This window comes from Malaclemys terrapin, chromosome 2, assembly GCF_027887155.1.
Source record: "Malaclemys terrapin pileata isolate rMalTer1 chromosome 2, rMalTer1.hap1, whole genome shotgun sequence".
Classification (NCBI taxonomy): Eukaryota; Metazoa; Chordata; order Testudines; family Emydidae; genus Malaclemys; species Malaclemys terrapin.
The window spans coordinates 68,072,320-68,098,430 of record NC_071506.1 but is presented as its reverse complement, the minus strand read 5'-3'; the positions used below and the strand labels follow the sequence as shown (position 1 = coordinate 68,098,430).

Genomic DNA, 26,111 nt, shown 5'->3' with positions numbered 1-26,111 from the left:
TATCTCTGCAGGGCAAGAGCTGGAACTCAAGAGAGAGGAAAACGTAAAGACTTTTTCTCTTTTCAAAAATTGATTTGACAGTATACAAAGTCCGTTCTGGGGAAAATCAGATCAATAGTTTTTCTGTATGTGATGTTTTCTTCCTGTATCTTCTCATAAGGACTCTTTTCTTCCTTCTTTTAAAAATATAACTAGTGGGCTGCTGAAAGATGGAAGTTTCAGAAAGGCAACACTCTTCAGTTCTACAACAGGCTCACCCATGGTTTCATACGCCTCAGTCCAGATGGCACAGTTGATGCACTTGGTGACAAGAAGGACAAATATGGTAAAATATTTGCCAGATGGGGATGTGTGGGTGAACAGCATGAGGAAGGAGGGCATCATCAGATCATTGCAGGTGTCATGTATAAGATTCAAAATTAATTCTAACAGGAGCAGAGGATGGCAACCATGAATGTTCTTACTCTTGAATGCATTTAAAACTATTAATAGTAAAAGCCACTTGGTTTTGTTGTAAAAGAACATCTCACAATGGCGTCCCATTATTAAATAGAATCTAGTTCTCACGTGCTGGTTTAGTGATCCAGAATGCAAACCTCCATGGTAAGGGTGGTAAAATCCTCTCAACAACTGGGGCAGATACTGTCCCAGCCACCAGCTCCAAATGCTTCCTCCTCTCTACCAGTATCACTTCCATCTTATCTGGGTGAGCTTCAACCAACTCACTCCCATTCAAGCCTCAGCTCTCTCTGGCAAGGAGAAAGTACTGTGTTACAAGGATTTGAGAACATTAGGTTAAAAGCATAATCTACATTATGACGGTGCAACCCAAAGTGTCTCAGGTCTTTCCTGATTGGCCTCACCTGTGCTCTGAATAGAAGGGGTGACAGAACAGAACCTTGAAGGACATACTTGAGAGAGCCTTCAAGGCAATGAGCAAATTCCCAGCAATTACCTGTGGGATGTCTCTGAGAAATTTGGGCAGAAAACCCCCATATGAATAACTCCTCAAGTAATCTTCTCCATGCAGGACAGTCCCACAGGTAGATCAATAAAATCTGATAGGCATGGAATATGGGTTTCACTTTATTTTTGGAAAGATCCCTTTTTAGTTGTCATGGTTGCTCCTGGAGTGCAATTATTCAGTGACTCAGAATGTTGAATTAATCAAATCTCTAAGTATTGCCTTAAATTTCAGAGCATTCCAAATCCCTAAATGCAGTTACCCAGCATGAGCGTGTTCTGAAAATCCCACAGGGAGTTTCATTTTATGATTAGAAACTGTGACCTACTGGGTAAACCTCCAAACCAACCTCCTTACATGAATCAGGTCTCCTAGGCTGCACTGAGGCAATAAGCAAATCTGTTCAATTTTTAACACTATGGCTTTGACTGATGGATTATGTTTGATTCAATTCCACATGACACCACAGAGTTCATAATCATTTTGCATGCAGAATCCAAATTCACACTGCTGTCTGCTTCACTGCGGACTTCTGCATCTGCATACGCTTTCCTTCATGTTTATAGGTGGACTTCTGTATGGACGTTTTTAAATGCATAAACACATTAAATGTATAGCACTTTCTGTACATTTAATTTTACACATTAGAAGTAAAATCATCATGCATGTCATTTTCTAATTTTCAGTGAGTAGTATTTTCAGTCTCTGTGTAATTGTGCAGGTACCACAACTGCACGCACAGTTATTGCAAATGGCCATGTAAACAGAGCACGCAGCTAGCACAATTGTGATGTCAAATGTAGGCACACATCTACGTACACTTTTTGGCATGAAGAACACGTCTCTACCCCTCAAAATTTCCCTTGAATGTTTGTTTGGGTTAAACACATGCACATTACTTTACCAGGGCAGTGAGACTAGCTCTGTACAACAGAAGCTGATGTGACACTTGTAGCTTAATTTTTCATCTTGGGCACTGTTCCTTGTGCTCACAGTTAGGAATTACGTTTCCAGAAAGAAACACCATCTACTTATCTTTCATAGTAAGCAGCTTTAGGGAAGCTGCTTGGGCTGAAACTTTCCTGCCTTTCAAATGTTGGTGGGACTACAAGGAACAATTTATTAATAACTTTGGACCAGATCCTCAGCTGGTGTAAATTAGGTTTGTGCCAGTGCTTTTGATGGAGTAATTGCAATTTACATCAGTTGAGGATTTGGCTCAGGGATAATTAATTTTCCAGGATTTTTTATCCCTAACTGGAAGCACTAAGAGAAGTGCCATTCTGATTATTATTTTTTGAGCTATGGTTTGATTCTGGCATGTAGGAACACTGCCAACATGCAAGATGTCCCCATGTATGAGATAATTACCTTGAATTTAGTTGATCTAGTTAGAACAATAGTTTAAATAGGCATACGGTGCATGCAGCCTTGCTTCATTGAATGAATATACTTAATTTTTTAAGTATACTAAACAGCAGGTTGCAACAGCTCTATTTTATTATGAATAGAATAAAATTAGTCAATAGATAAAATCTCTGGGCCAGATTCTGCTATTCTGAGTAGTACCTTGCACTGCAAGCGGGCCCATCAGAGTGATAGAAAAGGCCTATGGGAGAGAAATGGCTCACAGTGTTATTACACTGGGGATGAGTTTGACTCACTGTATTTATTGCTATCAGTGGGAACTACAGGCATTTAGGGAAAGTACTGTGTTATTTATGTATATATTTATAATGTGGTGGTGCCTAGAGGCCCCAGTTAGGGATCAAGACTCTGTTGTGGAAAGCACTGAACATTGTACTCTAAGAAGCACAACCCAGAACTCTCAGCCCAGGATAAGGTGACTATCAGTCACCCTAGCACCTTCCTGATCCAGGGCTGCTACAGGGACTGGAGAGGCCCCAGGAATAACATGGCCCTGGAGCCTGTCTGAGTTATGGCAGTCTCTCTGGGGTGCCCTATGAGCCACAGTGATGCCTAGAATCTCTGTACTGCTGTGTGCTGCACCTGGCCCCAAACCCGCACCTCTTGCACCCAGGCCCACTCTGGCACATCTCTGTGCTGGGAATTGTCTTCCATATTGCCTGTGCTGGGGGAATCTTCCCTTTACATATATGGGGCTATGCTGCTCCAGCCCTTTTAGCAGGTGCACAGGTGCCAGAATTGGGGTGATAATCTCTCCCTAAGTATATGATGAGATGTCTTCACTGATAGCTCTCAGGCAGTGACTTTATGAGCTTCCCAAAATGAATTGGGAGACGATCTGTTGATCAGAATCCAATTTTTTCCTCAGTTCTAATTACTAATTTTTTTAATTCGGCCTCTTCCCTGCCAGATAATGTCTTTGCAAAATCATAAGTCACGTGTTGGTATTAGATGTAAAAATGAGTTTGAATATATCTATGGCTTTACCTTTTTTCTCCCCCAAACTCTTTAGGTCTTTTTGACGTGACTGTCAAAAGAAACGCACATGTGTTTAAGAGTCATCAGATGCCACATATTGCCCTTGCTCTTGACAATGGCTATGTCACTGTAATGGTATGAAATTGCCTTATTGCTTTTATTGGTTTCATGGTTATTATCATTATTATTTATTAATTTATTAAATATAATGCAGATTTTGTTCTCTGTTCTAATAAGTAGCAGTTACTTCCAATCAGAGATGAGGCCAAGTTGCAAAACCAAAATCTGAAGTTTGAATTTGCCAAAGATCAGGAAAGTTTGGATTCTGCTTTGGTGCCCATCTATTTTTATTTTTACTCTTTCCTCCTGTATCTCACTTAGTATTTTTAATGGCTTATTGAGAAGGATTTGATTTATACAACCTGGAACATTATGAGCTGTGCTTCATTGTTTATTCCAGCTAGTCAAATGTTGACAACATATCTGGCGTGCCCTGGCATCTCCTTGGATAATTATCAGTGCCAAGTGATAATTGTAAATATCCATTTATTTCCCTCTCACTTTTTGTAACTAACCTGCTTTTCAAGGCTTGTTGCAAGTTAATGTTCCAAGCCTAGCTTGATCCCCTGCTCGCTCATCCTCTCCTCAAAGGTAGATTTTTGTCAACAGCAACAGATTAGTACTGGTTGAACTTGCTTGCTTGCGTGCACGTTTTCGTGACCGCAAGCTTCTTGGAAAGTCAAGCACATGAAACCTTATAAGTCCTTATAGGTGGGAACCAAAGAAACTGGATTCCATTTAGTCAACTTATGGGGCAGGTTCTTCCACAGCCCTGGTCAAATCAACCGGCAGATTAAGGGCCAGAAAATACAGCCTAGGCAACGTTAGTATGGAGGTGGGAAAGGAGAGACCATGCTCCATCCCGTCGTCAATCTGCAAAGCTCTTGAGCTCAATGTTAGAGAGATTTTTAAGGAATGGATCTCCTGAGCGCTGCAGGAGAGAGGCTCTTTCATCGCATTTCCTGTGAAGCCCAGGAAACCTCTCCAAGGGAGTTTCTCCATCTTCCCCTGTAAACTCTTGAGATCTTCAGGAAATAGGCTTCTTCCTATTCTCCTCTTTGCCTCCCTCCTTTATCTAACTTCTTCACCAGTGGACTTTCTGCACTGGACAAGAGAAGGCCTCTGTCCCTTGTCTCTCTCTTTCTCCTCTCCCATCTCCTGTAGAGATACTGAACTCAACAGGAAAGAGTCTTCCTCCTGGAAGCCAAGCCCAGCATCGCTCTGTCACAGCACTCTCAACATGTGATTAGGCAAGTGGAAGGTGGTTCCTTTAGATAGACCTGTGTTTTACTGAGGATGGAACCAACTGTGTTTTTCTTTCCCTTATTTGAGGAGCGAGTAACTTAGTGGTCAAAGCAGACCACAAGCCTCCATTTTATAATACGCATTGGCTTTAGTGGGAGAAGAGTTTACTCAGCATCTTGCAGAATTGGGCATCTATTTGGGAATGGCTTCAAACCACAGAATAAATGATGCAAACTCTTCTTGTTCCTGTTCCACACAGCAATGAACAGCTCTCTCTTGTTCTCAACATCATTACAACTAGGGGACTGGGTGAAAGGATTCCTTCCTTCTATTTCCACCTCTGTCACTGACTTTTTTTTTTTTTTTTTTTTTTTTTAATCTTGGACAAGCCACTTAAAGTCTCTGCCTAAGTTTACCCATTCTAAAATGCATATAGTAATAAAACACCTCTTCATAAGGAAATTGTGAGGATTAATTAATTAATGATTAAAGCACTTTGTGATCCTTGGAAGAAAGGTGCTGTGTAGTTGTAAAACAGTACCGTAATATAGTAAACATTTGTATAGGTTTCAGATTTAATCAAAGGTCCTGTGGCTCTCTTGTTTCAGTCTCGTCTAAAGTCCACCTGATGATTTCTTTTATTCTCAAAAGCTTCAGTTAGAGGAGGTTGAAATGTTTTGAATGAAAAGGATTTTTCTTTTCATGCAAAAATGGCCTTTCTTGGTAACAAAAAGCTTCACAAACCATTTACTCTTTAAAATATTTTTGCAAAAAGGTTTATCAACTTTTTATTTAATTTGTTATTTTAAAAGTTACCAAATCTGTTATTAAAATGGCTATTGACATTTTTCATTTTCTTAAACCTGAGTTTTCAGTAAATGAGAGATAACTTAATGTGTTAGATCAGGGGTCGGCAACCTTTCAGAAGTGGTGTGCCGAGTCTTCATTTATTCACTCTAAATTAAGGTTTTGCATTCCAGTAATACATTTTAATGTTTTTAGAAGGTCTCTTTCTATAAGTCTATAATATATAACTAAACTACTGTTGTAGGTAAAGTAAATAAGGTTTTTAAAATGTTTAAGAAGCTTCATTTAAAATTAAATTAAAATCAGAGCCCTCCGGACCCAGGGTGGCCAGGACCCGAGCAGTGTGAGTGCCACTGAAAATCAGCTCGCGTGCCGTGTTCAGCACGTATGCCATAGGTTGACTACCCCGTGTTAAATTAAAAAATGTAATGAATTTTTTGAAAAAGCAACAGTCCACTTTGAACCATGTGAAATGAAAACAGCTTTGAAATCTTGCAACTTTCCATTTTTGCCCAGCTCTGTTATAAATCCAATACAGTGTGTATTTTTGTGTATAGTGTCTTTCATGCAAAAGGACCAGGAAATAATCCACAGCCCTTTACACTCTGACCAGACAGATACAAATAATGAGCCTGATTCAGCCATCTGGTTGGATCCCTGTGGGTTGCTGCCTTCCCTAGATGTTTATCCAGGGAGAGCAATATAAACCCTGATATGGAGGGCCACAGTGCTGCTGCTGGTGAAAGGTACCTGAGAGATATTCTGAGTGCATTTCCTGGGAGCCCTGACCTTGCACCCTCTTTTCTGACTCAGTCCGGTTTGTGGGCTGCACCGGGTGACCCCAGACCCCTGCAGTAAGAAGTCCGGGTATGTTAGTTGTTATACCTGCACTCAATGCAGAAGTTCTGCCTTTGGTGGTTCCTAGCTTGACTTTCTCTAGCAGAACCCAGGAAACAAATTGTACCCAATGAACATAATTATGAATAGATAACAGGCTTGTCTTATTTCAAGATTCTGTGCCCAGTTTCAGGCCTCTTAATTTTAGAATTTCAAGCTCAAAAACAAATTTGAGAATTTCCATATTAGGTTGCTCTTCATGGCTAATAGCAATATGTTTATGGCACCATGAGGAATTAATAGAGGTGCAGAAATAGAGACCCCATGGCGTGACTTCTCTTTCATATTACTTATATCTAGTGGTTCATATAATTGATTATTCCTGCTTTTCTTGTGTTAGGACAATGAAGATACTCTCTGTGAGTTACAAGTTCATGTTCAGCCAAATCGCTGTGCAATTCTGGAATCAGCCCGGAGTCCAGGGCACATGATTACATTCAGTCTTCAAGGCAAAGTAGCCGATGATACAGTAGGCTATGCAGGACTCTCGAAAGAATTTGTTGTGCATGTGAAGGTAAGGTTGGGGGAGAGAGATGAAGGAAACTAAACTGCAAATAGTTTATTCTTGTAAAGCCCACTGTACCTGAACACATCCCAGCAAACTGAAAGTTGAAAGAGTGATCTCCTCCCACTAGGTGGAGCTAAAGACTGCAACTACAGCTTAACAGGGAGACATCATGATGTAAACTCTGGGGAAGTCCCAGATAGTCAAAAAACTTCCAAAAACAGGGATGTACACACAACAGAGCTGGATGGAAAATTGTTTGCATAGAAGGAGAGAACAGCTTGCTAGTCGAAGGAACGCTTATGTGACTTGTGACAAAAATGTACTTGAGTCACTTACCACCTTATACATAGAAATGCGCCTGTAGTGGTTTAAAAAAAACAATTCACATCTTCTGCTTAATTGCTAGTGTAAAGGTACAACTACTGCCAGATGATGGAGTGTATCAAGGTGAAAAATCAAAGGGGGTGGAGGAAGCCACGTAATTTACAAATGGATATTTTTATCTATCGATTTGTAGGGTGTGTTCCACAATGGTGCCATAATTCTGCTCACCACAAGTCTCTACCAGGCTCTCTGCCTCAGACCTGATGGGAGCTGCAGTGGAGCAGGAAAGCAATCTGAAGAATCCTATTGGAAAGTGCATAAAATCAGCTCTGGAGTTTGCATGATTGAAAGTCTGAAAAACCAAAGAATGTATCTGAGGATCAAGGATGGCAAGTGTAATGGAACAGTAAGCAGTTCTTGTTCATATTTGCCTTTTAAAATGTTTAAGTAACTTGCCAATGCCAGAGAGAAGGAATAAAATCTTTAAAGTCAGTAAAATAATCGAACTGCATTACCCTCTGTTGTCTAAAATAGAGACATTTACATCTCCCATCAGCCATAAAACTTGCAGAACTGGGAAACTCTGCTTTGAAGACAGTTTAGCCTTTGCCTAAACCTTTACATGAATCAGAACTCTCTGTCTTATGCATGATATTTCCCTTATTCGGATCATTATATCTCTATTTCTGATCACAAAGGAATAAACAGGTCCAAACATGAGGTTATCTTTATAGGATGGAACAGCTAGACAACTTAGCAGTATGGTAAAAACTTAAAAAACAAACTGAATTGACACAAATATTCAAGTTTTTATTTTAAAGTTCTCCAACTGCATATCACATTCAATTGTTGAACTCACATTTATATATTTCATTTTTTTTAGGGGACGGGTGATGTGTACTGTCACTTTAAAATTGAGAAGAACTTAGAAAGTGGATCTGTGAGTCTAGAATCTGTGCAAAACAGAGGGATGTATGTTGGTCTCCAACCAGATGGCCAGACCAAGCCAGTTGTTAACACTGGAGAGAGAAACATTTTGTTCTACCCACGAGTCATCAAATGTATGCAACTTTGAATACTAAACAAGCCACTGAGTATTTCACATATTTATAGCTACACATGTAAATATTTATGACCACAAAGTTTAAGGTAAAAATATAGAGACCAGACTTGAAAATTTGCTCTTGAATGTTTTAGTATTTTAAATGAGAAACATATCCTACTTGCAACTAATTCCTCCCATATACATTGGTAATTTTTGTACCTCATTTTACCAACTCAGGCATTAAAAGGAAAACTCTTGTTTTTTTGCTGAATAAATGAAACTTTGAATATGTGGATAAAAACAATGGTCATAACATTTGGTTATGACAGCTCCCTGATTTTCTGCCCAACTCTAGTCACTGGTTAGAGCAGCCGGGGGGCAGCTCTACTGTGTGTCAGCTGGCATCGGTTCCCAAGAAACTGCTCTCCAGCTGAATACAACTTGAGTGTGCTCCGGCCATACCCCCTCTTTAACTTCAATATGCCCCTCACTGCTGGAGACTGCAAGAAATATGGCATAGGAGCCAGGTAGGCTGGTGGTATACCTGGAGTGGACTCTCTCACTCTGGAAATCCCCAAAGTGTGAGTGGAGTGGAGTGGAAAATCTGCTCCACTGTCAGTGGTTGCTAACTATGCAAACCTGAGAGCTTTGTTTTTATACATTTCTGTGTTGCTTTAATCATGGCATCAAAGCATCTCCATAAAGCCTAATGAATTAAGTATCACAACATCCTTGTGTGGTAGGGGAAATATTATTATCCCTGTTTCTACAGATGGGGAACTTTCACACAGCAAGTTTGTCAGGAGTTAGACCTCAGATCTCTGAGTACTCTGCCCTAACCACAAAGCTGTACTTCCTCACAAATATCTGCCCCCTTCATTGAACTGTAGCTTTAACACACACTGTAGTTGTCTGCAGGCCAGTTCAAAAGAAAATAAGCACTTCTGCTCAACAGTCAGAAAGTGTGAACAGTACAAAGCATGTCTCATCATGAGTAAACTATGGAATAGATTTGAAAACATACATCTCTGAGTTTTAGTTGGAATGTCTACTGGTAGTGGCGATCTTGCTAAATATTGATAACATTTCTGTGATGCTGACAATCTGGAGTAAATGCCCAGAAATAGTTGATCAGTTTTTATCTTTTTTAACTAACGTCCCCTTTTTTATGAGGCAAAGAGGGAAAAGTTTAAAACGGATACACTTTTTACATGGACATTAGGATAAATGGGAACATGAAACCAGTCTTCAGGAACTAAAAGACATTAATTTGGGATTACCTTTTAAAATTAATATACAACTGCTGTACCTTATGGGCTGCATTAGACACAGACACATTGAGTGGGGGTGGTATTGGACTAAGTGGCAGTGCTTGAAGTCATGCTTGTCTAGGTCCCAGTGCCACCAGAGTCATTGTCATTATTATTATTATTATGAGGGAAGGGTGTTATGGGTAACACCCTTCCTACCCCTTTAAGAATGGTATAAAAAGAGTTAGGCTGTACTCCCCCAGAGCAGCCTACCTAGTACTGTCCCATGGCCAGATAATAAAGCCACACCCAGCTAAACATTCCCTCACTGGGCCAATCTGTTCTAACCACCTTGGCAGCGGAGAGCTGTAAATTAGCTTTCTGAAGTCTCCTGAGCAGGTGTACGAGAGGGCAAATAGCTCCCTGTAATTTCTCCCCCTCTAGTGCTCCCACACGGCGACAGACATAATTCAGACTGTGAACTTTTGGAATTTCATCTACTGATTCTTTTCTGACGTTGAATCATAGGGTAGATAACAAGAGCTACTAAACCTCTTTTTTTCCCCACAGAGAAAGCAGTTTAATACTTGATTAAAACTTTCCATGGTTCGCTCTCCGAACCACATCTCATGCAGAACTCCCGTATCTTGGAAGACTATGGAGTTTTAATTGCAGAGACAACCTTGTCTTCATATGAAATTTATAATCCCATCTACAAAATGGGAATAGTTTCATAGAATTAAAATGGCCTTTTTCTAAATTCACATATCTTATGCTTTAATGATTATTCCTTTATAATGGGATTTTCAAAGGAGCTGGGGCCTGGATCCTTAAAGGTATTTAATTACCTAAGTCCCATTGATTTCAATGGAAGTTAGGAGCCTAAATAGCTTTGAGGATCTGGGCCCAAGTTATTTAAGTTCCCAATTCCTATTGAATTAGGCAGTTAACTTCCTTAAAGTCCTTTGCAAATCCCAGCCTTCATGTTTCCCTAAAAAGACCAGTTCTTGGTTCTGATGTGGTAGTTTAATGGGGTGACACATTATCCAATCATCACACTCAGGGGTTGTCTATGCAGACACTGAGTTTGCGGCTGGCTGGGATGTAAATCTACCTTCCACTAGCCTGCTACTCATGAAGTGTCCATGTGGACCTTACTGTCATGCACTTAAAGTTCCATAGAGTGCTTTGATGTACCCCATAATGAAATATATGAACCAGTTGATAAAGATTTATACCATTCAGAGCCCTTTTTTATTTTCCATTTGGCACGCAGCTGATAGTCACTTGGCCAGTACTTGGCAGAAACCAGTACGGTCACAGCTTTTTATATCTTGTGGATGTTAGTTCAAAGATATTTCAGATAAAAAATGAAAGAGACCATAAAAATGATGAATTGACCATCAAGCTTTGACTATAAGTTGGGAACCCCAGATACAAGCAGTATAAACTCATCAAGAATACCTCAATCAGCAGTCAGAGACTGTATTATAGCACACAGTTTATATTATTATTTAAACAATTCCAAAGGTACACAGAAACATTACAATAAAAGTAATCATAACCGTGGCATCACTGGAAGTTCAGTGCGTGCACCGTGCATGTGGTTGAGGGTGAAGGAGCAGAATATTTGAGTAACTATATACCACACAGACGAGAGAGAATAATTTTTCCTCCTAAACCCATGAAGAAAAGGGTTTTCTATGGAAAACCTTAACTAAAGCAATGCTAACTGGTACCGCTATAATAAAACTAATCGCTACTCCATTTTAGACTCAGGTATGAAAGTTGGTTCCTAAAATATCTTGCTTCTTAATAAAAGAAGATAAAAGGACCTAATGCTTTTTTCAGAGCAGCCAAGGTTTGTCTCTTTGCTATTTCATAGTTCAGAAATGGCCACTGGCAGTTTTGTTTGAAAGAGATGTCAAGCAATGGCCCCCTTTAAGCAAGAAAACATCAGTGGAGGGACTTAACGTCAAGAAAACAGCATTTGAATGAGTCATTTGATTTCATACATCAATGTTAAATTGTTGCTTAGAATTGCAAAGCTGTGAATGAATTTTATTGGCATGCCATCTTTTTTTCTTTTTTCTTTTTTTTTTTGCTAGCAATAAAAACCTATTACTTACATCTATGCAATGCACAGAGAAAAGATTTTGGTATATCTTGTACGTTTGTCTGACAATTGCAAGGTTTATTACTTGTGTTTGCCGTTGAATACATGGGTAGCTTCTAAATAGGAGAAGCAAATGATTTTTTGATAGTGTCACACTTTACATTTTGTTATTTTAGTTGGCAGGGAAAAGCCTATGGGAACATCTGCGACACCCAGCCAACCAAAGGGAGGGATCAGAGAATCCGAACACCAACCGGCAAAAGCCCAGAAGCCAGTGGCTCAGAGCCCATCAGCTTCTTCACCCGCAAGTAAGGAATAGTTTTCAAAAATCTATACTGCAGTACTGTGATTCTGTGTCTTTGTGATGGCCTACCATCACAGGGACAACACCAAATGGCTTTTCTAGACTGTTGCAATGTACAATGTGGATATGAACTGCTCTTTAACAGACTTGTTATCTGAAAAAGCAGTGAAGTTTATCATATTGGTTAGCCAATAGTCAGCATATAACTGATTTGACTAATTTCACTATGCTGGTTTTGAATACATTATTATAATATAGCCCAGCTCTTTTCCCTACTAATATATAACTGTGCTAATACAATGTAGGGCCCAATACAAAAGCCCATTGAAGTCAATGGAAGTCTTTCCATTTACTCTAGTGGGCTTTGGATGAGACACTAACTACCTTTAAAAATGTTTGGATATGGCTGCATCATATTGTTGTGTATAATTACTGGGGGAAGGGAGTAAGGATTCTTGATCCAGTACATACTGGCCTCAGTACTCTGCTGCACCCAATATCCACTGGGTGTGGATGAGGAGGCCCTGTGCCCAGGATTGACTGGGTAAGGAGTTGTTAATGCTGATCTGATCCATGTCTGCTTGTGGCCCTCAAGGAGCCATCAATCAACTGGGCATTGCCCAAGCCTTCACCAATTCTCTCCACCCAGTAACCTACTACACTGGGAGTGGCATAAAGGGATTAAGATCATATTGTTTGGGGCAGGGTTGGTTCTCTAGTGTATGTTGCATAGTGCCTAGCAGATTGTGGACACTACCATAATATAAACAATAACAGCGATTCACCAGTGATACCATTTACAGTGAGAAGTGTTTGAGATGGAAAACTCGGGTATTTTGGAATCTCTCTTTTTATTTTTTTTAAAGTTTCAGTATTTCACCGCCACCGCTTCAATTTAAACCATTGTTTTTTTAAGAGATTAATAATCAAAACAAAACAAAACACCACCTGTATTTCTAACTAAATGGAAATGTCTGCTCTTCAACCAGAAAGATTGCAGTTTGATAGTAATTCTTGCCCTGTTCCTAGGATTACTGTGGAACGAAATAAAATAAATAAACTTGCAGCAGCCGAGAACTCAGTTTGCAGGAGTTTCATGTTCTCTTCAGAGTCTAAAGATTTCTGATTTAGCAGGACAAGGTCACGCAGCCCAAGTGGGAGCCTTTTCTGAAGGGAGAATCTTGTTCTTATCTCAGTGGTGCAAAGTTCCCCTATTCAAGAAAGGGGTCAGGCTGGTGGGGTGAAGTAGGGGAACAGACCTCTGCTTCGTATGGTCCACCTATATTTCAGATCCATGTGTGGGAGGTAGGTTGGGCCATGCGGGGGCAGGATGGAGAATCCACAGTTATGCAATTCTTCCATCCTTCCTCTACCTGTGTGGAGGGGACACGCTGGGGTTGTAGAGTCTCTTGTGCTGTGCACTATTTTGATGGACAGCTTTCCCCCACCCCCACCAGATAACAAATTGAGGAGCTCAATTGTCAAACTAAGGCCCTTAAATTGAGTTGCCCAATTCTGCTTTTGATTGACGTTGGTGGAATTTAGGTACCATTGTGCCTATATAAACAAAATGCCAAATTTTAGCATGCTAATTTGCAGGGGATGCAGAAACCGGGAGCAATATGTTTTATACCAGAGGAGACTTTAAATGCAGTGCAAGATTAGGATTGCACCAAACTCTCCTGGTTTAACTAAAATCAGTGCAGACTATTATTTCTAATTATTGCTAATTATTTGTTGATAGCACTGACATCTTTGTGGCAGCATCACTCCTGTTTTCATTTCAAATCACTTATTTCAGTTTCGGATCCCTCAGACTTCACCTGGTATTGCACTATTGTGTTGCACCAAAAGCCTTCTGCGTGTGTCATAGATTGTCAGAAAATGGTTCAGTGTGTTGAATCTAAAATCTAGGGCAACAACACATACGCCATTAAACATATTTTCAACAAAGCAGAATGTTTTTAGGGTTTGATGCCCAGGATCATTTTCCAGAGGAGATATTTACCCTAAAAATGGTTCAGGTAAAGTCTCTATAATACTTTGTAGGGAGTATTTATGAGCAGTAATAACTATGGGGTCCTTTTTGTGTCTACGCAAACTAAATGGAAATACAAAAGTTGACTGTGTCTTTCAAAGAAAATGTTTCTTTTATGAAGAATATTTTCCTATGAAGTATTTTAACAGGTGACTGGATTTTCACAGTTTTTTGGGGGGGGCGGGGGGGGGGGAATCATTGAAGGTGAAAGATTTTTAATCCACATTGACCTAACACACTGATTGTGTTTTTAAATCCCCAAGTTAGTATTCACAGAAGGGTGGCAATTGATTCTGTAAGTAGATGTTTAGTATACGTCCCCAGCTATACCCCTAACATTCACTGTTAGAACATCTACAGTAACTCTTTAAGTTGTTCAGACCATCTCTCTGACAATGCAGGTCTATGCCCAATGATGTATTCATTGGTGGCCTCTGGACGGTAAAGTTTTCCCTGTGAGATTACAGGAATCCTGTGAGATCTCACAAGTGTGGGAATTGATGTGGGAATTTTGATCTTCACCATTCACCATTGTGTTTCTGAAATCATGTTAAAAATTCCTGTGGTGGAAACATAAATATGTGCAACAATGAAAGAGGGGGCTAAATGGCCACTATCAGAGACACTGGCGTAACTAGGAGTGGAAATTTGGGTGGCCCTCGACTTCCGACACTGTGCTAGCTCAGCTTTTCCCCCGATGTTACAGCCTCTTCCCAGCCCTGGTGCCCCCAGACACAGGGCTTCACCTACCGAGCTGAGCATGCTCATGGGTCGGCGCAGAAAATGGCAAGGCAGAGCTGCCAGAGTGTAGCTTTCTCAAGGGTGGGCACGCAGCTCCAGCCTCAATTTCAGGTGCCCAACTGACGCTTTGGGCCGCTGTGGCAGCACTACACCCCTGCTCAGATTTGGGTGGGCCTGGATGCTAAGTGGGTGGGCTGTGGTCCATCAGGTCCACCTGTGGCTACGCCCTTGATCAGAGAGCTGCATAACCAGCTGCAACCCCTGGCCAAGTGACTATCAGCTGCATGCCAAATGGCTGAAAATCCCATAAAAACAGCATTTCTTATGACATTATTTATTATTTCTACAGTGCCATAACTTGGTTAGCACCTTACAGACAAATACTAATATACAACACAAGCAAACAAAAAAGAAGCAGACATTGCTCGAAATAGCTTACAATCTCTGGGCCAAATTCAGCAGTCCTCTCTAGGGCGATACTCTGATTTATTTGCATAAGGATCCCAGAATTTGGCCCTTGGTTGTCTTAGGCCTTGGTTCTGTATCAAATTCCTTAGGCATCGATGGGACTCCCCACAGGTGCAAGGGTCTGTATTAGTGGATCCCAATGCAGAGTCAGGTCTTTAGTTACCTGAATCATTTGGTTTAAATGTGAGATTTAATGTGTTAAAGGAAAACCCTTTTCTTTATATATTTCAGAAGTTAAATATATTTTGGATCCAACTAGATCATACATTTGATAAAAATGACTATATAACTTTCCTTGATTACCACTGCTTTTCATAAAACAGCTACCGATACAATAAAAGTGATATCTGAAGAACTTACTTTGAAAAATCAGGACTGTGTTAAATTGATCCATCTTCTTTTCAGTTACCCACTTTGTTTCACAGACATTTCAAGTTAATGTGGAATTTTTTTTGCTTATATACACTTAATAAGAAATCAATCCAAAAGAGTCAAAGTCTTGTCTTTCACTAAGTACTCTTGTTAATACTAACAGAAATATACAATGAGATGAGTTATGGCTGGCATTTCAAACTTAACTGTCGTGTATAATACTTCATTTTCATTTTCTTCTTCTGCTTAACAAACAAAAAGGAAATTGTCCTTGGTATAAAAAACAATATACCCAGATATCTAGAGGTACTATAGTTTTTAATCAATGTGGAACCTAAAGAGAGTTTTATGTTGGTGGGAACTCTCTTAGGGCTGGCCTTCACTCCTGCAATAAATCAATCTAACGTATGCAACTTCAGTTACGTGAATAACATAACTGAAGTCGAATAACATAACTGTAGTTAGATCCACTTACCGCGGTGGCTACACTGCACTGTGTTGACAGGAGAGCATCTCCTGTTGTCTTCCCTTATGCTTCTCGGGGAGGTGGAGTACATAAATCAATGGAAGAGTGCTCTCCCATCAATTTAGCGTGTCTTCACCAGACCCACTAAATCGACTTTCACTGCAATCAGTGCCGATCTACCAGTAAGTGTAGATACGCCCTTAGAGAACATATTCTTCAGCTATTTATGTTTTCTATCTTATTGTTCCAGTAGTGGATTGCACTATATTGTTGGTGATGTATTTATGAATATTTATCAGTCTTTTCTTTTACTGCAGTATCTTCCCCTTGGGCCAGAACAGTTAGCTATAGATTGCAAACTCTTCAGAGCAGGGACGGTGTCTTCCTATGTAAGTGGACAGCACTTAGCTGACAGCACTACCTCAGGAAGGAATAATATTTCAGACATATGCCTGTTGCTAATCCATATGAATTAGAAATACTCAAAATTATGTTCCTCCCTGCTGAGACTCCATTCATTCATGCTTCACTTCCAGGTTTGTCATTTGAGATTTGCAAGTACATCTTTATCCTCAACACTGGGCGAAAGATCATTGGAGGCAATCATTGAAGTGAATTTATCTCTCTTCCAAAATTAATTTTGGTCAGGCCATCAGCTTGTGAAATTTACTTGTAATAAGTTGTGTTCTTCTCTAGTGACTAATCCACATAGAGGCTAACAACCTACTATGCCTGAAAGCCAATAGGGTTACTTCTTTTAACTGAAATGGCAGAGGTCTGTGCTTTGGGGCTGATGATCTGTGGTATGTTATGCTCATTTTGTGACTTGAGTTAGAATCTGATCTTTAAACACAGTAAAAAGTTTAATTGTTTTTGAAGGGTAAAATTAAAAATGGGTGCTTGCGTGTATTTGAAGAACTACTGAGTTCAAAGCTGTTCTTCCATTTAATTTCCTCAGATAGTCACTTTTTTTAATTTGAAACTTAATTTGACTCTGCTTTCAGGCATTAATGATTCTGTCAAATTAGACTCATAGACTTTAAGGTCAGAAGGGACCATTATGATCATCTGGTCTGACCTCCTGCATGATGCAGGCCACAAAGCCGTCCCTACCCTTTCCCTTGACTCTGCTGTTGAAGTCCCCAAATCCTGTGGCTTAGAGACTTCAATTAGCAGAGAATCCTCCTGCCAGCGATCCCTGCCCCATGCTATGGAGGAAGGCGAAAAACCTCCAGGGCTTCTGCCAATCTACCCTGGAGGAAAATTCCTTCCCGACCCCAAATATGGCGATCAGTAAAACCCCGAGCACGTAGGCAAGATTCTCCAGCCTCACCCTCATTAGCCATTATACTATTTACCTGCCATGGCATGCTGTTCCTTTGACTAAAATCACGTTATCCCCTTAAACTATTCCCTCCATAAACTTATCTAACTTAATTGAGTATTATAGCACCAATCCAGGAAATACTTAAGCATAAGCTTAACTTTAAGCACATGAGTAATCCTGTTGATACCAGTGCTGAATTATCTTAAGTGCTGGAGGAAATGAAAAGTACTCTGTTTTATACAATTGTTTTAAAAAGATAGTGAGGGCCTTCACTCCACAAATTTTTTTACTGTCATGGTCTCACCCCTCTAAAGAAGTAGGAACTAACTTATTTTAAAACAACAGAAACAGTATAGCATATGAGATGGCCTTGCACAGAAAGAGTTTCTGCACCCCACCTCCCCTGCTCTATTTGCAAGCAGTGCAGTAAAGTACATTATACAGGATCTCTTGTCAGTTTCATTTTGCTACCTTTGACAGCAACAGATCCTGAATGAGAAATGTCCTGAACACCTGTCTGTATAGCTGTTTGAGAAATATATGATTCAACTCACCCCATTTAGCTTGCACGTATTTTAAAACAACAGACAGATATTTCAGTTTTACTTTATCGCTCTCCGTTTTTAAATTTCTGACTTCATCTTCTGATTGTGACAATGCGTTATTCCACAATGAAACTAGGTAAAGAGATCTTAGAAGCTGGTGTTTCCATTGAATCATAGAACATTGTAGGGATGGGGAGGCTAGTACACATTTGAGATGCTTGGTCTTTTCCAGTTTGATTTTAGTAGTTCAACTTCAGCTAACCAGAACATTTTGGACTAGACAAGAAACATAAATCAATCTTTTTAGGCTCCCTCACTTGCAGTGAAAAAATACAATCCTCTCTCTGTTATGTTTCCTTTATGTGCTGATGTTAGAACAGGGACTGTCAGTTTCATGTCAATTTTGATTTACCACTAATGTTCTGTATTTCACAGAGGAAATGAAAAATACCCAAGGTACCGAGTATCCCCTTCCTTCAGATGATGAATGGAAAGTGTCAGTGCTGACAGGAAATGGAGGAACACAAGCAAATGTCACACTCTGGATATATGGAGACAAAGGAGTAGCTGGACCAATAACTCTTGGCAAGGACAACAGGGAGCAACTCTTTCTTCCCAGGCAGGAGGATGAATTTCAGGTAGCTAATGAAGACTGGGAACATTATTTTACTGAATACCTTTCCAAAGACAATTTTCTCGTGATAGGGAAAATGTTTTGCATAAATAAATCTATATCTAATGTCTCTGAATTCTGCATTAAATCAGCTAAATATATATAGTATGTGGCAGAGGAAATACTCTTTTCTCTCAAGCAGGGGAAACTGCAGAAGTAAATTGCTTTCTTTAAGGCAATTAGTTTAGGCAGTTGGTTTGAAACTAGTCTTAGAAACCATCTACCTCTGCACAAATCATATCCACTGAAAGATGTGTATCATTTACAGGATCTTTAGAAATGAAATGCATTCTTGAATACACTGTTGTAATCATGGCTCAGAAATGAGTACGGCATGGTTGGCTCTCTAAGAGTCATAACCTCGCTGTTTTCCAGCTAACTAATGCCCTAATAAAAGACTGAAATGTAAAAGGTTTATACATGGTATTAATAGATTGCAATAACATGCATGTTACATTGTCAGGATTTGATCCTGTTTATATCCTGCAATGAAAACAAAAGGAGTTTTGCCGTTGACTTTATTAATATAATTAGGATCCAGTTTGTAAAGGAGCTTACCTCCAGGTAGAATGGAAGGAAGAAATTGCTATTAACAAAGGGCTAAAGCTTCTCTTGGCTCTCACTCAAAGCTTTTATAGGAGGGACATATCCTCTTTTGTTGTCTTCCAGCTGGAAGCCATGTGTGAATGAATTGACCAGAAATGATACTTCCCATCATGTACTAAAACTTGTTCTGTGTGCTTTTTCTATACTATTGTAGTTGTGACTCACACCAAGATCCTTATTGTCCATAATAATAATTAATAAGTACTTTTGTACTAATATGGCTTAAGCATCGAGGCTATTAGCTGTGATGTGAGTTTTGGAAATATGTACAGTATATATTTCACAGCGCTATGACCCACTGGGAACTCCTTTCTCCTCACTAGTGAATAATTTATAACCAGTTTTGGGTAATAGCATGTCTGCAATATAAACTTCTCTCCCTGTCCATAGATTCCCTAAGATATGGACCAATTGTCCTGCTATAAAATAGATATCCATTATAGCCGTGTCCTATGGATATTGATCTTGAAAAAAGAAGAATCTCTCCATCAGCACCATGGGCCGCTACACTCCACACACTGACGCTCTGGCTTTCAGGCCTGACATAAATATCAATTAAAACATTTCCCCTCATTAGCCTGCAGTAGACAAATCCATCAAAAGCTAGCTAATGAGTAAGAACTCTTTAAAAGTGACATTGTTTTGTACCTGTGGATCAGTGTGAGTATAGCAGTTGACTGAAATGGGGCCAGGAATGCAAGACTGGTTTTATTACTGATTCTCTTTACTGCTTGTGTGCTTGAGCCTGATGTGTTTTCACTCGCACTTTGCTAAAGCAGGAGACTTCACTTTTTCATTTTTAAAATGATTGACTTCCTCAGAGGTCTAGCCAGGAGTTCTAGGAAGAAAACTGCCTCAGACAGCATTACGGTAACCCAGGGCAATTTGAATCTCTTTCCTAAAGCTTCCCTATTGCCAAACTCCTGCAGACAGCTATCAGAAAGTGGAAATACCCTTGCCTCTAGAAATAAAAGGAATCACATCCCTTACTCATGTAAGTAGACATTACCTGTTGAATCCCTTTTGAGGCTGCTCACATGAGAAAAGATTGCTTGGGCATATTATACCTAGTATACTAATGGACACACTTGGCTATACCCTTCTCTAATTATACCAAAGGGAATCCTTCTTTTGGCCAGACAAACAGGTGCTAAGTTTGTTCTAGGCGGACATCACTCCTTGCATTTCCACAAAGCCAATACATTGCCCATTGACACTAACACAAAAGAGGGCAGGCAGACCGGCCAGCTGAACCATTAACCAAATGGAATGGATAAGAATAATCAGAATAGGCATAAAACGTGACAATAATACATATTCAGAGTTTCTGAATGAAAGGATAATTTATCAGGTTGCTCCATTTCATACAATGATAGTCTACTTTCCAAGTAGGTAAACTATAACACTGGTAGTTTATTGACTCAGAACCAGACAATGACACCCTTACTCTAATATCATCATATCATGATCCTATTGACTCATGGAGTAAGGTACTATACAACATAGGTGAGGGCATCAGGATCTGAGCCCAGAGAAGTAAATTACTGCTGAATCAAATGGAGAACCATTGGCGATGATAACAACATCATCATCTTCCAAGTGTGGTGATAGATTTTGTTTTGTTAATACAATTAAAGTTTCCCTATCTTCCCACTGAGCTCAGTAAATAACTTGGAATCCTCCAACTCTCTCATCTATACCCTATGAGCTGCTCAACCTGTGGGAACATCAATGAAAACAGGAATTTGGGTTAACATTATTCTCTTAAACATTCTTTGTATGGGCCAGGCAAAGTGCTCCGGGGAGCAGAACAATGTTCTTATAAAGGCCGCTGGGCCTAGAAATAAGAGTTGGGGAAATATTAAGCTGTGAGGGGAGACAAGGAAACTTTATTTTTATTAATGGATATAGAGAGTAGGTGGATAATATATGAGTAGGGATTTTTAAAAGAAAGGGTAAAAAGAAAACTATTTAAAACAATGTAAATAGCTCTGTGGGATTTGAACCAGCAGTGAGCTGGGATAGGAAAAAGGAGAATATGACAGAGGATGCTGCCATCAGCCTTTTAGTCAGAAGAACACTCACTGAGAAATAATCTGACAGTAAATCTGCTTTTCAAGTGTCTGAGAACTCTAGTTGTAGTACAATATATAGGATGTGAAATGATTTGTATTCAATTTAAATAATGATAACAGTTCAGCATCAAAAAGACCTGAAAAATGGGATAGAATTGGACTATAAGAGTATCCCTTATACTTACGGTGCTACAAAATGCTTTACAAAGTAAAGGTGCAGGTGAAATGCAAACTGTATTCAATCAAAAAGGTAAGAATACATCAGTGACTTCTAATGGTTTACAGATCTCTCTGTACCATGTTTTTGGAGCTAGATTATTTAGGCCTTTTGTATCCTCCATACAATTATATGACCAATATTAGGATTTATGTTAGAAATTATTTTAACCCTGTTGCTCTAATGCATCCTGAGAGATGTTATTTTGCTTCCTGGTTTACATTTCTGCGTTCACAAACTGGACAGATGCTCTAAATATTTGTCAAAACAACTCTGCAAAATGGCAGTCATTTCTGGAAAGTAATCCTAGGTCTAAGTGTACCTGTGAGTGTTGACTGCACTTTGGTTTGCTGATATATTCCAGAAGAGAAAGAGGATTCTCCATTCCATGCCTTGTCTACTCCAATCCTAGATCTAGGATTCAGAAGGTCCAGCAAATTCATAAATTTACACTGGCATCTCTACTATTTATTTTCTGGCCTGAATTAAAGGGAGACGATTATTTAGTGGCCTAACTACAGTTGCTCCTTGAACCACTCCCTGTGTGTTACTTAGCCCTAAGTCAAGAGTAGTCTTTCTTCTTACATGCTGTAGAAGTACCTGTTCCAAGAAGCAAGGGTTTAAGGTGTCATGAAATTGCTTCTCTCATTGTGACAAATGGCCAATCTATATGTAGGTAACTGAACTCGCTCCCTGGGTCTTCTTTTTTAGCTATAGACCTGATCCTGCATTGGGATCTGCTTGAACAGACCCTTGTGCCTGTGCATATGGGATTTGGAGCATGTGCAGGGTTCCACTCTAGGAGATCTCAATGCTGGAGTGGGGCCTGAGTTTTCTCTTTGATCTCCTTTACTGTTGTGTACTCAATACCTTTTTCCTCAACAGGAGGTTGATGGTACATTTGTATTCATATGATTTGGGATTTGTATTCAGATTCTATTGTATAGTCCTGTCTGCTCAGAAATTATTAGCCCGATTCTCTTGTCACGTTAGTTTTACACCAAGATTGCTCTGCTATCTTTGATGGAGTCAGTCCTGATTTAGATTGGTATAAGTGAGAGGAGAATCAGGCTCTTAGATTCAATAGGCTCTTTTATATATATAGTACTCATCTCCCACTTCTACCAGCTAATCTGTCCTACCTAGCCAGATATTACTAGATCCCCTTGAGTTTTTGACATGCTCTCATATGTTAATAATGCCAATTACATCAGTGTCCTCTTCCATTGCCAGGCACAGTAGTTCATCTGTTTTTGCTTTTAAGCATCTCACATTGATGCAGTCTGTTTCAGTTTTCACTTTTGATGGCATGCCTATTGTTATTCAACTTTATTATATGCCACTCTTTTACTTTTCCAGAATGTACCTCTGATGTAAACCATCCCTCTTCCAGCTCAGCTGTAATTTCTGATCTATCTTTTAATGGTGAGATTTTTTTTTGTATCACTCACCGTTCAGCTTTGGCCAACCTTTTTTTCTCCAACCTACCAGTTGGAACCATCTCAAAAATATTGCTAATTTTCTGTGCCAGCATCCTGGTTCCATTGGGGCTAAGGAGGAACCCATCTAATTATATTGGAGCCTAAGCCAAAGAGAAACTGAATAGCCTATTTTCAGGGCTGGATTTTGAAAAGGGGCAGTCCAAGGTTTGCCTGAAAACATGCATGAATTGTTGCGTGCCTATCTTTGTACACATAGGTATTTCACTTTCTCAGGGAAATTGGGAAAGAATTACAGTTGTGCATGTGACTTTATGCCTAATTTTTTCAAAAACGTGGCCCTCGGCCAAGCTGAATGAATGGCAAAAAGTGTAAACACAGCACAAATGGTGAAAAGTACATTATTCTTTTCTTTCACTTGCAATAAGCTAAGACACAGGAAAGGAAATATTTAGAGGGTTGGTTTTTTTTGCAAAACTATCATGAAAAGATAGCAGCCTGGGCACAAAATACACATGCCCACTCTTACTGTCAAACAGCTTCTCACCCCATATGTGTGGGCAAGTAGAATTATGTAAGGCTGCCTTCTAATCTTGAATCAACTGCCGGGTCAGTTCTCCAATGTGGGCTTTGGTTAAACAGCCTCTAACCTTCACATCACAAGCCAAGCAAGCCTGAAGTGTAGAGCTTCAATGCTTGATCCTTATTTACATGTGCTGTTTTGTGTTTAAATTCAGGTTGAAATAAAGTATATTGGAGAATTCTATAAGATAAGAATAGGACATGATGGAACAAGTGAACACCCAGAATGGAAGTTAGAAAAGGTAAGACTGAATACTGCGTATAGATGTGGTCTCCTCATCTCAAAAAAGATATACTGGGCATTAGAAAAGGTTCAGAGAAGGGTAACAAAAATGCTTAGGCGTTTGGAATGGGTCTCATATGAGGATTGATTAAAGAGGCTAGGATTTTTCAGCTTGGAAAAGAGGAGACTAAGGGGGGATCTAATAGAGGTATATAAAATCATGAGTGGTGTGGAGAAAGTGAATAAGGAAAAGTTATTTACTTGTTCCCATAATATAAGAACTAGGGGCCACCAAATGAAATGAATGGGCAGCAGGTTTAAAACAAATAAAAGGAAGTTCTTCTTCACACAGCACACAGCCAATCTGTGGAACTCCTTGTCTGAGGAGGTTGTGAAGGCTAGGACTATAACAGGGTTTAAAAGAGAACAAGATAAATTCATAGAGGTTAAGTCCATTAATGGCTATTAGCCAGGATGGGTAAGGAATGGTGACCCTAGCTTCTGTTTGTCAGAGGGTGGAGATGGATGGCAGGAGAGAGATCACTTGATCATTACCTGTTAGGTTCACTCCCTCTGGGGCACCTGGCATTGGCCACTGTTGGCAGACAAGATACTGGGCTGGATGGACCTTTGGTCTGACCCAGTATGGACATTCCTATTTTCTTAAGATTTTTATGGTAAATTTGCTGATCAGTCTTCAGCATAATTAGTGCTTTAATTCATTGCTTTGTGACTTTATAGTAAATAGTGGAAAAACTGAATGGGATGGTAGGTGATCATTAAAATAATAATTAATATTTATTTAGCACTTTTCAACTCAAATCACTTTATAGAGAAGAGTAAATATCATTTTACAGATGAGATAACTGAGGCAGAAAGTGGCTTAAGAAACTTTACCAAGGTCACTAGACAAGTCTGTGTCAGAGTCAGGAAGCGAACACATTCTGAGCTCTGTCCATGAAGCTACTGCTGCACCAGTTTGACTGGATAAACGTAATCCCTTGTGCTCACCAAATGGGCCTATATTATTCATTAAAGTATCCAAATGCATTATAAAATATATTAATAATTTATTAGCTATAAGAAACTTGACACAGGGCATTTTCTGGGGTGTGGTGACAGTTTGGGATTCACTCAGCTCATCACTGACCCCCAACTTGGTTGGTTTTGGTTAAATCAGTGCTTTTCAATCTTTTTTCATTTGTGGATCCCTAAAAAAATTCAAATGAAGCTGTAGACCCCTTTGGAAATCTTAGACCTACTCTGCAGACCCCCACGGGTCCACAGACCCCAGGTTGAAAACCACGGGGTTAAATGAATCTTAACATAAGACAGCTAAAGACTAGCTGACATGCATACCTGCAATGAAAGACCTTACTGAATGTCAAGGCTACATGGTGGAATGTTTTATTTGCAATAACAATGAAAACTTGAGATTTTATCTCCGGTTCAACTTTTTTGGCACATTTCTACTTGTGTGTAACCACAGAGTCCTTTGATCATGGTATATACTGTACATCCTAGCGTATGTGAGTAGTTACTTCCCAGGGCCAATGAGAAATTTTTTGACTATGGGATTCTGGGGAAAAAAAACCTAATTTTGCACTTAACCAGGGCATTCAGAGAGGGTGAAATTAGTGACAGATTGTATAATCCCAAAATACATGCCACCAAAGCATTTACATAAATGTATTATCACTGTCAAGTTTATAAAAGGGATGGATCAGAGCCAAAACTCTGGATTCAAACTCCCCCAAACTTGGCATTGTTAGCATTTTTTTTTTCTAATGTGACAATCACTGTGGTACCTAGGTGCTAATTTTGGAGTACTGATACTCTGTCAAATTTTGCATCCTAAAAAATGGAACAGTATTTTTCAGTTTGCTGTAGATTGCTCTTATATTACCTCTAGAAGCTGGCCGTGGAAGGTCACAGAATTTCAGCTACACCATGGACAACTGCATGAGGAGAAAAAGACCGAAGTTTGGCTATGAATAGGCCAGTCATATCCTTGCACACAATAATATCCATGCTTGGAACAACATATTTCAGAGCTACTAAGTGACCTAATTCTACTCTATTTTGCTGAATAACACTTGGTAGAATAAATTCATACTATAACAGACCTATCATGTAATGTTCCTTTCAGAACTCCAGACCAAGTACCTGTGCTTTGTCTCCTAACTTTAGGGCCACCCAGAGGATTCAGGGAGCCTGGGGGTAAAGCAATTTCGGGGGCCCCTTCCATAAGAAAGTTGCAATATTATAGAATACTATATTCTCGTGGGGGCCCCTCCGGGGCCAGGGGCCTGGGGCAAATTGCCCTACTTGTCCCCCCCCTCACCCCGGGCAGCCCTGCCTAACCTATGTGTATGGAAACACACGTGCCTGCCTTTTTATTCTGTCATTTCAT

At 39.7% G+C, this 26,111-nt stretch overlaps 1 protein-coding gene across 1 annotated transcript in view; it reads left to right on the top strand.

The window, feature by feature from the left end:
* The window catches only part of RP1 (RP1 axonemal microtubule associated), a 258,962-nt gene that overhangs the window by 44,879 nt on the left and 187,972 nt on the right, over positions 1 to 26,111 (top strand). The window contains exons 10-18 of the mRNA XM_054020164.1: positions 12 to 43; positions 196 to 325; positions 3,405 to 3,505; positions 6,720 to 6,893; positions 7,405 to 7,617; positions 8,095 to 8,272; positions 11,799 to 11,930; positions 18,319 to 18,521; positions 23,631 to 23,717. Of these exons, the coding sequence (XP_053876139.1) occupies positions 12 to 43; positions 196 to 325; positions 3,405 to 3,505; positions 6,720 to 6,893; positions 7,405 to 7,617; positions 8,095 to 8,272; positions 11,799 to 11,930; positions 18,319 to 18,521; positions 23,631 to 23,717 (1,250 nt within the window). The remainder of the gene's footprint in view (positions 1 to 11; positions 44 to 195; positions 326 to 3,404; positions 3,506 to 6,719; positions 6,894 to 7,404; positions 7,618 to 8,094; positions 8,273 to 11,798; positions 11,931 to 18,318; positions 18,522 to 23,630; positions 23,718 to 26,111) is intronic.